This window comes from Marmota monax, unplaced genomic scaffold (genome assembly GCF_021218885.2).
Source record: "Marmota monax isolate L192 unplaced genomic scaffold, Marmota_monax_Labrador192_F-V1.1 WCK01_AAM20220418_F8-fsc00021, whole genome shotgun sequence".
NCBI lineage: Eukaryota > Metazoa > Chordata > Mammalia > Rodentia > Sciuridae > Marmota > Marmota monax.
The window spans coordinates 7208434-7224606 of NW_026695228.1; the positions used below are offsets into that span (position 1 = coordinate 7208434).

Here is a 16173-nt window from a genome sequence, read left to right on the forward strand (position 1 = left end):
CGGTTGTGCTCAAACAGCTGGCCATCATTGGTCGTCCATTAATGTTCAATGGTAAAGCAAACAAAATGTATCAGCACCTGCTTAAATCATTCTACCTGTAACAGTCCTGCTCTGTGACAGAGCAAGGTTTGTTTTAGAGCAATTTAACTTGAGAGTCAGATGTAATATGGGGAGGGTCTTTGCTTTAAGAGGAAACATTTTTCCTTTAAAAATGTTTAAATTCAAATTTAATTAAATGAACTCTTTCAAAAGTGTTTTCTTGATCAATGTGTTCATGCTGTATACATTCCCTTTTATAACACATTTTGATTTCATTTAACTTTCTTTGGCACAATTTCTCTGGGATGGAAATGTAATAAATCCTATGAAAGCAAATTAAAAATTTTTTTCACAAGGGACAATAAAAATACATTTTGGAGCATTTTAAATGGTACACTTGAAAAGAACGGCCCTATTTTTTATTTTTAACATATTTTGGTATTTTTTTCTTTTGGTACTGAAGGCTTAACTCAGGAGCACCTTCTCACCGATCTACATCCCCAGCCTTTTTAAATTTATTTTTATTTTTTTTGTGGGTACTGGGGCTTGAACTCAGGAACACTCAACCACTGAGTCACATCCCTGGCCCCTTTTTGTATTTTATTTAGAGACTGGGTCTCACTGAGTTGCTTTGTGCCTCGTTTTTGCTGAGGCTGGGTTTGAACTCATGATCCTCCTGCCTCTCAGCCTTCCAGTCTTCTGGGATTAGAGGCATGTACCACTGCACCCAACCCTTTTTATTTTAAGACAGTCTATATTTTTAAGAGTGGTAATATTTTTAACAAATTTTAAAAACAAATATTTCTCAGTCTTGATCCAACAAACACATCATCAGGCCTAAATCTAGGTAAGTGTCCTTGCATTCAAATCTAAGCAAATTACTACCTATGTAACATATCCAAGAGATTAAATATAAGTTTATATTTAAATGTTTAACATATGTCATCTCTGTACCTAGAGATACAACATTTGTTTTATTGGCAAAACATTTTATATCTCCCTTGATAGGCCATTCAATGTGTACCTCACATGCATATATATATACACACACTCTTACACATTTTTCTTTCTGTAAGGAAAAAAAGTCTTTTTGGAAGATATAGCTCAGAGATTTATTAAAGGGGTCCTGAAAAGCAGACATGGCTGGTTATTTTATAAATTGTGGTGCATTATCAAGTTCAATTGATTAGAGAGAAGATACCCTGTCACCTGATGCTTAGAACCACTGGCACCACAAAACAGTGTTTATCTGACAAATTCACCATCAGACAAATTCACCATCAATTTGGCAATCTTTAACATAACTACTCTATTTTTGAATATGCATGATATAAAAAACTTTATATGCAATGACATAGCATCCACTATAATAAAAATGGCACAGATACAACCTACTTAACAGTATAAAAAAATTGGCAGATGAAGTTAGCATCATGCTCCATTAAAAGTTAAAAAAAAAAAAAAAAAAAAAGTTCTCTGAATTTCTGCCTGGTAGAAAGATGGCTCCCTGATAAACACTTTGTGTCTGAGTAGGGTGAGGGAGAACCTTCCAGGAAATACATAGGGTGCAATTAAACTTCCCATTTTTAGCTCCCTTTTGTTTCTATCCTTTCACCTATCTGCATTTCCAGGACCCTGTGTATTAATTTGTTTTCTGTTACTGTAACAAAATACCTAAGGTATGCTAACTTCAAAAACACAAGAAGTTATTCAGCTCACAGTTCTGGCAAGTCAAGTCTTAATAAGCACAGGCTGATCCCTGGAGAGGAACTCCTGGTGGATAACAGAAGCATGGGCAGGAGGAAGAGATCATATTTCGCAACAGGAAGCTTGAGAGGCAGTAGGACCAGGCTCATACTTTTATAACCACCCTCTCACAAGAACAAACTAAGGTCTGGAGAGAAGTACCTATTCGTGTCCAAGGGCAGCACCTCTGCTTGACCCAAGGACCTCCCAGTAAACCGTCTCCCATACTACCTTCCAACACTGCCACTCTGGGGACTAATATAACAACATGTAAACACTGGGTGACAAAACACATCCAGGGTTCATTGAGGTATATCCCTGCTCCCTGAACCTATAAGCCCTGTCACTCTCACTGGAATCCAAGGTTTTCTTGCCCTCCATTTTCAGTCTCCACTCCCCTATCATCTGCCCCCACCCCCCAGTACCAGGGATTGAACCCAGGGACTTTTTTTTTAAAAAAGTCTGAACCTCCAATCACATTTCCTCTCCCAGTTTCTCTTCTAGACCCTCCCCTTATGCACATATAGAATATAAATTTAAGTGATATTTTTATAATTTGATACTGCTACTTACCCAAAGTATTTTTGGCATGGCTAAATACTGACAATATTTACACGACCATCTTTTTATATTTGGAATTGAATTATTTCTAATTTTAGTATTATAATGTTACAATAAGCAACTTCATGTCTAACATTTTTCTTTTTTTTTTAATATTTATTTTTTAGTTTTCGGTGGATACAACATCTTTGTTTGTATGTGGTGCTGAGGATCGAACCCGGGCTGCATCCATGCCAGGCGAGTGCGCTACCGCTTGAGCCACATCCCCAGCCCTAACATTTTTCTTTAAAAAAAAAATTTTTTTTTTTATTTGTAGTTGGACACAATATCTTTATTTTATTTATTTATTTTTATGTGGTGCTGAGGATCGAACCCAGGGCCTCCCATGTTCTAGGCAAGGGCTCTATTGCTGAGCCACAACCCCAGCCTTTCTTTAAAATTTTTACTTTCAAAAATAAAGCCCTGTGGGTGGGAGTTGTGGCTCAGTGGTAGAGCACTTGCCTGGCACGTGTGAGGCACTGGGTTCGATTCTCAGCACAGCATATAAATAAATAAAGATCCATTAACAACTAAAAAAAATAATTTTTTAAATAGTACCAAAATTTTTTTAAATAAATAAAAATAAAGCCCCAAGCAATAACCAAGTAGGTAAAAGCCTAAGAACATTTCATATGACTCTTAAATGGTACATATCCAAGTTTTTAACCAAATTATGAAATATTTATGTTTTGCACCCAATTATCCATTTGGATCTTGACATTTTAATCAGTAGCTCATTTTAATATAAATATTAAGTATCCATCTGTCTATCCCACTTGCTACAATTTTCCTTTTCAATTTAATTGTAGTGACTTTTCATTTATACTAATTATTTAGCAAAAACTGTTTTATTCTAACATTTCAGAAAATAGGCAAACATACCAAAACACTGTACTTCTGAACCTTTGTTTCTTCCTAATAATGTGTTTTCAAACCAACCATAAATACTGCTTCACACCATACTTACTTAGAAGGATAAATTCCCCATAAGAAGCTGCTCTTCCCCACAAAAATCCAGCAGATTCAGTGGTGACCAGTTTTTCCTTCACCAAGGTCCCATTTTCATTCATCTAACAAACTCTTACTTAGAAAGTACATTGTGTCGGTTCTATGCTTAAGCAGCTCCCAGCTCTGTGAGAAATACTTGTAAACAAGTTATATTCACACACTATAAGAAGTCATGGGTTAAAGATTTCCACCCTGCAAGACAGCAGGAGAAGACAGCGTGTGATCGATTCTGCTGAGAGACAGAATTGACACCCCAGAGAAGGTCACTGAGGCATGGCTTCATTCTCCAAGAGAACAGTTATGTGCAGAGGCCAGAAGGTATAAACAGCACTGCTCCATTGAGGTGTTTTTTTGTTGTTGTTTTGTTTTGTTTTGGGAGGGAGGGGGGATCTCTTTTCTTTTTTGATCCAGTGGTGCATGCTTGTGGTCCCAGCTACTCGGGAGGAGGAAGGAGGACTGTAAAGACCAGAAGTTCAAGACCAGCCTGGTCAAACTAGTAAGACCCCATTACATACATACATACATACATACATACACACACACACACACACACACACACACACACACACGGTGGGGGTAGAGAAAGAATAAAAGAAAACAGAAAAGCATATGGCATGGATCTACAATGCTCCCCAAAAGTTCACATGTTGAGGACTTCATCCCCAATGTAACAATATTCAAAGGTGGACTCTTGGGAATCGATTGAATCTTGAGGGCTAAACCTCAATAGTGGATTAATCCATTTGATGGAATAATAATTTGAATGGATTTTTGTGAGGTGGGACCTAGTTGGAGGAAGTAGGTCTCTGGGGGTGTGCCCTGGGTTTATCTTGTCCTTAGCCCCTTCCATGCATGCACTTTCTTTCTCTGCCTCTTGGCTGCCATGAACTGAATGGCTTTCCTCCACCACAATGTTCTCATCTCAGACCCAGAGCAATGGAGTCGGCCAACCATGGACTGAAACCATGAGCCCAAATGAACTTTTCTTCCTCCAAGTTGTTTATATCAGAAATTTTGGTCATAGATATGAAAAACAATTCTCTCTCTCTCTCTCTCTCTCTCTCACACACACACACACACACACACACACACACACACACACACAATACAGATGGAACAAGGGTCTGGGGTTGTGGCTCAGTGGTAGAGCGCTCGCCTAGTATGTGTCAGGCACTGGGTTCAATCCTCAGCACCACATAAATATAAAATAAAGATACTGTGTTGGCCTAAAACTAAAAATTAAATATTTAAAACAAAAAAAAGAAAGACAAAGCTAAAAGAAAATGGGTGGGGGGCGGCCAAGTCACAGGCGGCCAGATCATTGTTTGAGAGAAATCATTCTGAAAGATGAATGAGAAGATCCAAGTCAGGGGAAATGAATGAACAAATGACACGAGAGTATAGCCAATGCTTTAAAAGACTTCTGAAATTATCAGCTATAAATCATGTTTCCATCAGCACCATGGGTCAGCAAAAGACTACCTGTGTCTGTCCATGGAGTCTACCCAATGTCATTCTAGTCATAAACACAGGACAACAGTTCAGCCAGTGCTGACTGATCCTAGGTCAAGTTTCAAATTTCATTAAACTTCCAAAATACTGAAAAGCACAGTGCCTGTTCTCTTGTCCCCACTCTCCCACCCAGCCCCAGTTTCTACCTTTGGAAAATCCCAGAATCCACTGCAACTGTCAAGGTCCTCAACTACCACTTGATTAATTTTTACAGAGTGGCCCATCCTCAAAAAGTCATCTGAACATTTCTCATTGATGGTGATCCCTTTGAAAAACTGGAAGAACACTCTTAAAACAGGTCTTAAATTTATTCAAAAGCACACAAAACAAGCTCACCACTGTCCCATCAGGAGTAGGTAAGCAGGAGGAGAGCGCTGCCCTATAGTTTTATGGTTCATCCCCGAGGTCAAAGTGTTAACCATGTCTGGTTGAGTTTTACCCACACCAAAGAGACTACCTTGGAAAAACGCAAATGTCATGAGCTTTGTCATGCCTTAAAGAGTCATACACCAAGGGCTGCCTGGGTCCTTCAGCACTGAACACAGGATCTTGCAGCCTTCTGGGAAATTGTCATCTCCGAGTGCACATCTGTGAAAGACAGTGTCCACCACCATCTAACACACCCTTAAAAGGGGTTAATAAGGAGACACTTCCTGTTCCTTAGGTCTTTGATGAAAGGAGGGAGCAAATTTCGAGATATTTGCCATCCAATTTCTTTTCCTTGATGCAAGCAAATACTTTGAATACCATTTATCAGTCAATTCAATAGCTATAATGTCCACAAGAAAGGCACTGGGTGCGGTGGCGCAAACCTCAGGGGCTTAGGAGGCTGAGGCAGGAGGATTACAAGTTCAAAGCCAGCCTCAGTAACTTATCAAGGCCCTGAGCAACTTAACAAGACCCTGCCTCTAATAAAATACAAAAAGGGCTGGGGATGTGACTCAGTGGTTAAACACACTGGGTTCGATCTCTGGTACCAAAACAAAAACAAAACAAAAAAACCCACTAAAACTTTTGAGGTAGGCCATTTCTGTCTTCCGAACAAGGAAGGAAGGAAAGAAAGGAAGGAAGAAAAGTGGAAAATGATAACCACACAGTTAAGCTGTGATCCACCGAATTCCTTTTTTTTAATGTGGTGCTGAGAATTGAACCCAGTGCCTCACATGAGCTGGACAAGTGCCTTCGCACTGAGCCACAACCCCATCCCCCACTGTATTCACTTCTGACATCTGTCTCCTTCAGGGGTTCATCCTACTCTGCCCACTGGTTACATACTTGGGATCCCCGAGTTGTTGTTGGGTTTTATTTATTTTTTTTTAAAGCGTGGTCCTCTGTCCTTCTGCATTGACTCTCCACTCACCATCTGAGTCTCTCCCTGGACATTAGCTTCCATCTTCACTAATGACCCCTGAATCTGTGCAGAGGTCTCCCTGGAGGATCTCACTCTTAAGTGCTGGTGCTTGCGGGACAGATATTCCATCTGGATGTCCTTAGAGGCACCTTGAGCTGAGCAAGCCCAGAGCTGAGCTTGCCTCCCTCTTCCCACTTGTGCCTCCTCTGCAATCCTCTCTCTTAGCTGCTGACCCCAATACCCACTTTGTCATGTAGCCAAGGTTGTAACCTGGACAAATCAACAGCTCCTCATTCTTCCTCATGCCTGCATCCAGCCAGTCACCAAGGCCTACCAATTGTACTTCCTGTTTTTCAAATCCATTACTTTCTCTCCACTCCCTGCTGCCCCTGCCATCATCTCATTCTAGGTTACTGATACAGCCACCCAACTCATCTTCTGCATCCAGAGATACCCCAAGGGAGGGGTCCTAGTGGTACGTTCACACTGTCGTATGTTTTTGTATGATTTGCAAAATAATAATAAATAAATAAATAAATAAAACTTAACCATAATAAGCTAAGACTCTTGTCTCTTGTGGCTCCAATTTCTCTGTCACGTGTCCTCTTACATCAGAGGCCTTTACAGTGCTACAGGCATCTTTGGGATTCAACTACAGAGCAGCTGGGGTGGGGATTTATTTAACTTGAGTACAGTAGGATCTATTTGCAGGGTTCATTGTTGCTTCCATAAGTAGGTAAATTATTGCTTAGAGACTATTCCTACCATCCGATGTGCTGACTCTCTTGACCTCATATAGCAATGCAATCATGCCCTAGGGCACCCAGCCTGGAAGTAGGTAAGTTGTGGAAGAAAAACAAGTTTCAAAATGTATGGGGCCAGAACCTATACTGAGGAAATTTCTTTGGAATATTACAGCTCACACATTAAAGGATTTGAAAGAGATTTCCTAATTTTGATAACAGTTCTAAAAATTTATATGATATTATCAGTAATAAAATGTGAAGCTTTTCTGCTTTTCCCAACTACCAATACTGACAAACTTCAATCACCGTAGTCAAGTGAAAAATTTCCATTCTCTCTAGATAAAAAGATTACAAACTATTGCCATCTGAAAAGACAACAAGTGCTCTACCACTGAGCCACAACCCCAGCCCAAACACACATAAGGGAAGAATGGTACAGGTGTTTCAAACAGTGAAAAAATTCAAAAAATGTTTCAGGCAGGCACAGTGGCACATGCCTGTCATCCCAGCAGCTCAGGAGGCTGAGGCAGGAGGATCCCAAGTTCAAGGCTGGCCTCAGCAACTTGGTGAGGCCCTCAGAACTCGGTGAGACTCTGTCTTAAAGTAAAAAATAAAAAGGGCTTGGGATGTGGCTCATTGGTAAAGCCCCTCTGGGTTCAATCCCCAGTGATGGTCATAAATAGTGATATTTGTGCTTCTTTTAAACTTTTTGTATTGAATATTTGTATCTTCCCCAAATTCCTGTGTTGAAATCCAAAACCTTGATTGGTGTTATTACAAGGAAGGGCATTTGAGAGATGGAGCCCCTGTGAATGGGATCAGTGCCTTATGAAAGAGACCCCAGGCCTCTTTTTGTCACATGAGGGTACAACTAGAAGCCAGCAGGGTGCAGTGCAGAAGAGGGTGCCTGCTGGAACCTGACTGTGCTGATGTCCTGATCTTGGAGGACTTCCAGCCTCCAGAACCGTGAGAAATCCATCTCTGTTGTTTGCAAACCACTTGGTCTATGGTACTGTGTTACGGCATCCTGAACTAAGACACATGCAAATTGCAATGACTTCTTTACTAACTCTAAACACACAATAATTTTTTTTAAAGTATTTTTTAGTTGTACATGAACACAATGTCTTTATTTTTATGCTAAGGATCAAACCCAGTGCCTCACACGTTAGGCAAGTGCTCTACCACTGAGCCATAGCCCCAGCCCCAACACACATTCATCTTTAATCCCTCACTAGAATGTACATCTACCTACATCATTTTCTTTCTTATAATATTTCAATGGCACCCTATTACTTGTATTTCACCCTATTACTTGTAATTCCTAATGTGGCCTATTCAATTGCATTTATCGTCTTAGTGAAGTAGAAGATAATGTCACCTGTGCAAGTATTAGGGTGATGGTTTACACCAGACAGTGAGAAGCAGAAATGATCAGGGACAAAAGAGAATGGGAGATTGTTAAAGATCCAAATTATCAGTACAAATCTCTGTCCCAGCAGGTTCACACTGAAGTTTAAAATACTCCTGCCTGGATGCTACCCTTTGGGTAAGAGTCCCCCAAAGGCCTATGTGTCAGAGGCATGGTTCCCAGCTTGGTGCTGTTGGGAGCTCATGAAATCTTCAGAGGTGGGACCCTTCAGGAGGTCTTTAGATCATTGAGGGCATACCCCAAAGGGGATTGTGGGACCCCAGCCCCCTCCTCCTCCTCTCACTTCCAGGCTAAGAGGTGAGCGGTTTTACTCTACCTTGAGCTTCCACCATGATGCTCTCTCTCATGGACCCAAACCACCAAAATGGTGAACCAAAATAAACCTTTCCTCTTTATAAAAATTAACTCTTGTCCAGAATAAAACACTAGGTGTTCATGTTCATGTCACAAGCTCTAACAGGAAACCCTCTGGGTCTGGACACCAGATAAGCACTAATGGAATCGCTGAGTAATATTCCTCCTTGATTTTCTTGGGAACATTTGAGCAATAACAATTACTGCAGCTCCTATATATAGGAAACTGTCCACAGAGGCTTTGAGGATGAGTGGGCACAATTTCCAGAGAGTTTCTAACTTTAGCTGAAAACAGAATAAGTGAACAATAATAAAAACTAGCTCCTATGTGTCATTCCCTGAGAAGTGTGGACCATATCGCTCAGATGTGGAAGTGGGGTACCCTGCTCCACTTCAAGACTCCAATCTGGTTCTGTTCCCCTCCAAAGCCTCGCTATTCTGTAAGTCCACTCCTCACACAATTCTGGGTGACTTTTTCTCAAGACCAAAGATTGGAAAGAGAGGTATCAAACTACATACTGGCCATTTCTTTAAAACTTGCTCAAAAGCTGGTTCATTTTATTTGCCGGACTTCTGAAGTAAAAGGGATGCTTGCGGGCACGGTGGTACATGTCTATAATCATAGCAGTTCTGGAGGCTAAGGCAGGAGGATCTCAAGTTCAAAGCCAGCCTCAGCAACAGCAAGGTGCTAAGCAACTCAGTGAGACCCCTGAGGGCTGGGGATGTGGCTCAGTAGTCGAGTGCCCCTAAGTTCAACCCCCAGTACCTACCCTCCCCAAAAGAGGGATGCTTTAAGACACCCACATGGCTCTCTCGCCATCTTAAAGTCTCTATTTAAGCTTCACCTTCTCAAGGAGGTCTACATACACCAAGCAGTTGAGACCACATCTGGCACACAGAGGATGCTTGATGAAGATTCGTTAAATCACTTATGAATAAATGAACAATGTGGGTAAGGTCAAATACTATCAGAAGCCACCAGAGTAAGGGCTTCTAAGTTTTATTTTTTTTTTTTTTAAAGAGAACCAAAATACATGAAAATGAAACTCAGAGAACTAAAATATGTCACAGTAAATAACACAACAGGGATGTAATGGCAGTTAGAGCAACCCAAAGAAAGATGTAATGCGGAGGAAGTAAAGACACTAATTTTTAACTACTGTAAATTAAAACAGAATGTTAAAGTTTCTTGAGAATCAGAGGCGTACTGTACAAACCCATTTGCATATAGTGCCCAAACAAGCAAAATCTACCTATGGTGATAGAAATCAGGAGAGTAGTTAACTGGGGAGGTTGGTTGGGTGCTGATGACTAGAAAGGGGTGTAAGAGGGGCTCCCAGGAGCTGTGCTGGTCACAGTGCTGTGTTCACTTTTAGGAATTCACCCAAATGCTTACAGGAGAGCTGTACTTGTTGGTAGGCGTTCATATCACACTTCAGTGGAAAACCACCACAAAAATAAAAAATATAGTGAAAGTCATCCAAACTAGAAGATCTAGAAGTGGGTGGGGAACCCTCAAACAACCCAAAAGAAAGCGGTACATGGGCCAGGCATGGTGACACATGACTATAATCCCAGAATTCAGGAGGCTGAGGCAGAACTGCAAGTTGGAGGCCAGCCTCCACAATTTAGAGAGACCCTGTTTTGCAAGAAAATAAAAAGGGTTGGGGAGGTAGCACGGTGGTTAAAGACTAGCCTCGCCTGAGTGAAGCCCTGGGTTTGATCCCCAGTTCTGCAATAAACAAAAAGGAAAATAAATACAGAAACAGAAAATTCTGAAACTGAACAAAGGTATGAGAGCAAGTTTGGGAGATACAACTTGCCGAGATTGAAACCCACAATAAAAGAATAACACGTACAAAAATTTCACAGTGTATTTGAAAATTTAGATGAAATTTAGACAAATTATAAGAGTATTTAAGTTTGGATCCTATTTTTCTATATGCCCCCAATATCTCATAATATAAAATGTTAACACGTACTTAAAATTCAGATTACATCATATTTTTTAAAAACCCTACCAATTTATAGGCAGAAAGTCTTTTTTTTTTTTAAACTTCAAAACTCAGGTGACTGAGCAGAAAAATTGTGGGTTTTTTTTTTTAAACCCCACCACGGAGACAGGAAACCCTACCTGGGAGCTTTAAGTGCCTCAAAAGATTAGAAATAGGCAGATACCAGCAGCTCAGGAGCAGGCCAGGAGGAAACAGCAATCACTTGCCCCAGATAGAAAAATAAAGCTTCACTCATTTTTTTTGCACAGCTCCCATTATGATGTGCCTCAGTGTCCACAGATTTCTTTTCCCCCCTCCATACTTGAGCCATTTACAACAAATAGTTTAACAGGCTAACACTTACTGGTCATGTGTGTGTTGTCAGGGACTATTCCGGATGGATTACATATTTTTTTTTTAATATTTATTTTTTAGTTGTAGAGGGACACAATACCCTTATTTGATTCATTCATTCCCATGTGGTGCTGAGGATCAAACCCAGCAATTGCTAGGTGAGCGCTTTACGCTGAGCCACCACCCCAGCCCTCTTTTAAATCCTTCTAACACAGCCAGGTGTCATTATACCAGTTTACCATTATATACCATTATACCAGTCAGTAGAGTAACTTGTTCATAAACTCTTAAGTGGGGTCAAGACTCAACCACAAAGTTACCTGCCACCTCCCCGCATCCATCCTTTTAAACCTGAAGGTTCCAGGCAGGAAAGTGACTACCGAGCCACTGCGAGTTCAAGGCAGGCTCTGCCGGGGACCCCACCCCACCCTGCCATATGGAGCACTCACCATTTGGATAACCTTTCGCAGAACAAAATACTTCTCAGTGAGGTCCCCTGCCTCACTCAGTGGGGCATCATAGTCGTAGCTGGTGGGCTGTGGTGCATAGGGTGTGTTGGCCCCTAGAAGTAAAAAAAAAAATGTACCACCAGTTACTACTGAAGGCCCTGCTCGGGGACAAGTTCTTTGGGAGCTACAGTTACAGGATGATGGGAAGAAGAAATAAAGAACATTAAAACCAATTGTTAAGAGACACAGAGGTACGGGTGCAGTTGTGGCTCAGCGGCAGCGGGCTTACCTAGAATGTGTGAGGCACTGGGTTCGATCCTCAGCAACACATAAAAATAAGTAAATAAAGGTTTAATTTAAAAAAAAGAGAGGCATGCAAATTTGGAGGAACCAATTGTTCCTACAGATGGCACTTGCTAATAACACCAGAGTTCACAAAGCATTTTCCTCCTCCCCACCCCCAACTATAGAACCTCATAGCTGTGATCCTAACAGAATAACAACCCCACTGGACAAGCAGAGAATCTGATGCTCCCTGAAAAATCTGCTAACATCTCACAAATAGAAATAGCAGGGCTCATAACATGACCCACATCTGTTAACCCTTCAATCCCTGATCTTTCTCATGTCCTCCAACTATATGGCAGAGAAAAGATCTGGTGGAGAGAGATGACCCTTGTAAGCCCCTTGAAGACAAAGGCACTCGCTCATTACCCCAGGTGCCAGATGTGTCCCTCTGAGTGTTGGCCTCTACTGTCTTACCCAATGTTACAACCTCCCTCAGAGCCCATATCCAACAACTGATCAGTGTGGGGACATAAAAATCGGCTCCCTTTGCCTTGAAGGGCCATGCCAGCTCCAGAGTTCCCTTTGGGATGTGCGGAGTCCACTCATGAAATTGCAACACAGCCCAATTTATCTGCCACAATCTCTCTTATGGGTGTTGCTCCCGAGGGCACACAGAGTGAACTTCCTGCCTGGTAAAGGAGTCTGTTTCCTTGGGAACTTGACCTATCACAAAGACCAAGGCACTGTGGCAGTACTAGGCATTCAAAAGGACTAGAAAAGCAATGTTTTTGTAGTTAACGTCCAAGGGGCAGGGTCTAGATCAGAGGTTCCTAACCTCGTCACAGAGGATGTTCACAGGTATGAAGCCATGTGCAATAGCAAGAAGCACTTTGAAAAGTTGCCCATGCATGGGAGTCACATGGTCAGCCTCTTAAAACATGCCTTCCAAGCCCTAGCCCGGGGATTCTGATCCAGCAGGTCAGAGTGGGACCTGTGACTACATTTCTAACAGGTTCCAGGGGGTGCTGATGCTGCCCTCTGTGGATCAGCAAGGCTTAGTGTCTTTCTCCTCTACTTCAGAAATCACTTCGCAATGCAAGTGTGTGACAGTGAAGCTACGTTAGGATTCCTCTTTTGTCCTAACTAATGTTTAAATAAATGAGGTACAAAATATAACAGGTAATAAAATTCCTTGGACAAAGTTTCTAAAATGATGGAGCCTAGCGGATCCTCTGGATGGATGGATGAATGAAGTTAAGGATCTAAGAACTTTTTCATTCATTGTTTAGACAGAATCTCTGTTTTGAAAGACCTGGACCATTCTCAACCAACTGCACTGACCCAGGCGTCTATCATTCCCTGCCATTTCTTACAAGAGACAGCTCACAGCCAACAGGTCTACCTGCCTCCGGGGAAGCACATGTTCAAAGGCATCCCTTCCCGTGAGACCTGAAGAAAAATAAAACCACATCCCTTGCTGCAAGGAGCTCACCTTCTTCGTGGCTCATCTTCTACCTCTGATGTGGCATGGATTGTGCTGCCTAGGTTTCGTATTTCTGTCTCACGCTGCACTAAATTGTATGCATGTTAAGGGTGAACTGTGCCTCACTGACCCTCAAGTCCTCCATCAGGGCCAGACATGAAGGAGATGCTCAACCAGTGGGTCAAGTTGAGTTAAGCAAGTGTGACTTCTGAAAATAACCATTAGGGGCTGAGGGATCCATGTCCGAGGGTGAAGGATGGATGGGAAGACAAGACTTTGTTCTAGTTCATAGCAGCACAGGGCAGTGTCATAGAGAAACGGTGCATATGGAATCCTCCTCCCTCCATGTGAACGGGAGTGAGGCAGGAAGGCAAGAGAAATGGCAAAGGTTGGCACTCTCCAACTGTCCACACCACATGGAAGTATAGGAAACCTGGGTCCTGCAGGCTGCCATCACACAGACATGGACACTCACAGGCACAGGCCACAGGGACACACACTGCACAAACTCCTGCACTTGCCCTAGGTAGGATGGGCAGTGAGCCCCTCCAGACGTTGTTCTCTCTGTACTGTCCTCTGGGAAGTGGTCTGAAAAATAGCTACTAGGGACAGACTGGCCCTCCATCAACTCCCCAAAGAGCCAGGGCCAGAGGGCAGGGCCAGAGGCACCTGGACAACCCAACTGGGCTGCTTTGGAGCTGGTTCAAGGGCTACAGGCTGTAGAGAGTTATCCAAAGAGCAGCGACTCTGGTTCAATGAAGCCTGAGTTTGAATCCAGGCCCCATCCTTTGCCAGCTGAACAGGAATGTGTAGACCCCATTTTTGCATGCAGATTCTCTTATCTGTAAAGTAGTGTCCATCATCTCTAGCCTTGATGAGAATGATGTGCAAACTAAATGAGAAAACAGAGGCAGAAAAGAGACTTCTATTGCTTATACCAGAGGAGGGGCAGGAGAAAGGATTAGGGGCAGCTTTTTCTGTTCTAATGACAGTTTTAATATTGTTCAAGTTTCTTTGCTAAGAAGAATGCATTAAGAATAGCACATTTTCAAAAACTGTCAAGAACTGTAAAGTTGCGCCAAAAAACAAAACAAACAAACAAAAAAACCACTATTCCTGGACAGGCTGAATTCCATCAATGGCAGCAGGAAGAAAGAGACGGTGTCAGAGTTTTAACTGTTTCTAACCAGAAGATAGACACATGGAGATTTTTTAAAATACCAATGACCAATCTTGGCATACTATCATCTTTTAAGCAGTGACCTTTGAAGATTTTTTCTTTTTTCAGTACTGGGATTGAACTCAGGGATTCATACATATTAGAAAAGTATTCTTGGTTGAAGCTACATCCCCAGCCTTTTACTATTTTGAGACAGGGTTTCACTAATTTGTCCAGTATGCCCTTGAACTTGTGATCCTCCTACCTCAGCCTCCTGAGGAGCTGGGATTATAGGTACGTGCTATAATGCCTGGCTGGTGTTTGAATTTTATAAGCATTTCTTAGCTCTAACAATAGAAATGAAACGACAATGCTATAAGCAATGTCTTCCAGCCCATCCCACCTTGCAAAATAGCAGGTCCAAGGAAAAACTGTATTAAGTGCTGATAGTATTCAATTTCAGATCCTGAGGGATTTAGGCTTAAGCTAAGCCTCCAAAATACAATGGTCAAGCATCTTCAATGATCCAGAGAGAAAAATGCAGATGAAGAGAAAGGTGAGGAATGAAGTTTACATATTTATGTAAATGTGTGTGTGTGTATACACACACACACACACACACACACACACACACATATATATATATATATAATACAGCACAATTTGTCTTTGCAAAAGTTAATGATGACACAGAGAAATGTGTCATCATTTTTACTACCAAAATAAATAGCCTGGGACTTATGCCTCTATGCCCAGCCTAAATGCTTATATGACATTGTGAATTTTGGCTTGGCACAGTTCTACACACCTGTAATTCCAGTTACTCAGGAAGCTGAGGCAGGAGGATCACAAGTTTGAGGCCAGCTTGGGCAATTTAGTGAGACCTTGTCTCAAAATTTAAAAAAATGAAAAAAAATGAAAAGGGCTAGAAAATACAATGTTCCAGGTTTAATCCTTAATACTGCAAAAATTTTAAAAATTAAATTAAAAACTGTGAATTTTTACAGTATGTGAATTATATCTCAATTAAAAAAATTGCTAAAAATGAAAAAAGACCATAGAATATATGAACGAATATTCTATAGTCACAGACTACAACTAAAGCCTGCCTGGCTAGACTGGTTTAAAATAATAAGGCTTTTAAATAAGCAAGTTATGTCCCTTAAAATTTTTTAAAAGAAAAATGGTTATATAGGTTCATCCAAATGTTAGAAAATTTAGTAGAAAACAACAAAAAAAAACTATCGATAGGCATACTCCCCCAAATCAAGTATCAGCAACACAGCATAACAAATACGTTAAATGGTTCTTACCATTCCAATAGGCAAAATTGGTTCCACCTATAAACATGTACCTACAAAGAAAAAAAGAGAACACATAGTATTTCACTGTGAGCCCACAGCTAGGAGGGCTTCCTCCACACCTTGGGCCCTGAATACATACAAGTTCACACTCGCCCCACGGGCCAGTATTTCATAGAGGGAGGAAGCCAGTACTTCTGTCTTGACTGTGGAGTGAGGCTGACCCCAATGGTCTAACCAGCCAGTATAGAATTCAGAATTGACCTAAAAAGAGAAAAAGACATGGAGCTCAGGCCAGGCGAATGGCCTTCAAAGGCCAAATTGTCCCTGTAATGTCCCATCTACTCCACCAAGGTC

The 16173-nt window shown here is 41.5% G+C and overlaps 1 protein-coding gene across 2 annotated transcripts in view; it reads right to left on the bottom strand.

The window, feature by feature from the left end:
• The window catches only part of Glb1 (galactosidase beta 1), a 91893-nt gene that overhangs the window by 33764 nt on the left and 41956 nt on the right, over nt 1–16173 (bottom strand). For both annotated transcript variants that reach the window (XM_046436998.2, XM_058576802.1), the window contains exons 8-10: nt 15959–16080; nt 15829–15869; nt 11586–11698 (exon numbers count right to left, since the gene is read on the bottom strand). In XM_046436998.2, the coding sequence (XP_046292954.1) occupies nt 11586–11698; nt 15829–15869; nt 15959–16080 (276 nt within the window). The remainder of the gene's footprint in view (nt 1–11585; nt 11699–15828; nt 15870–15958; nt 16081–16173) is intronic.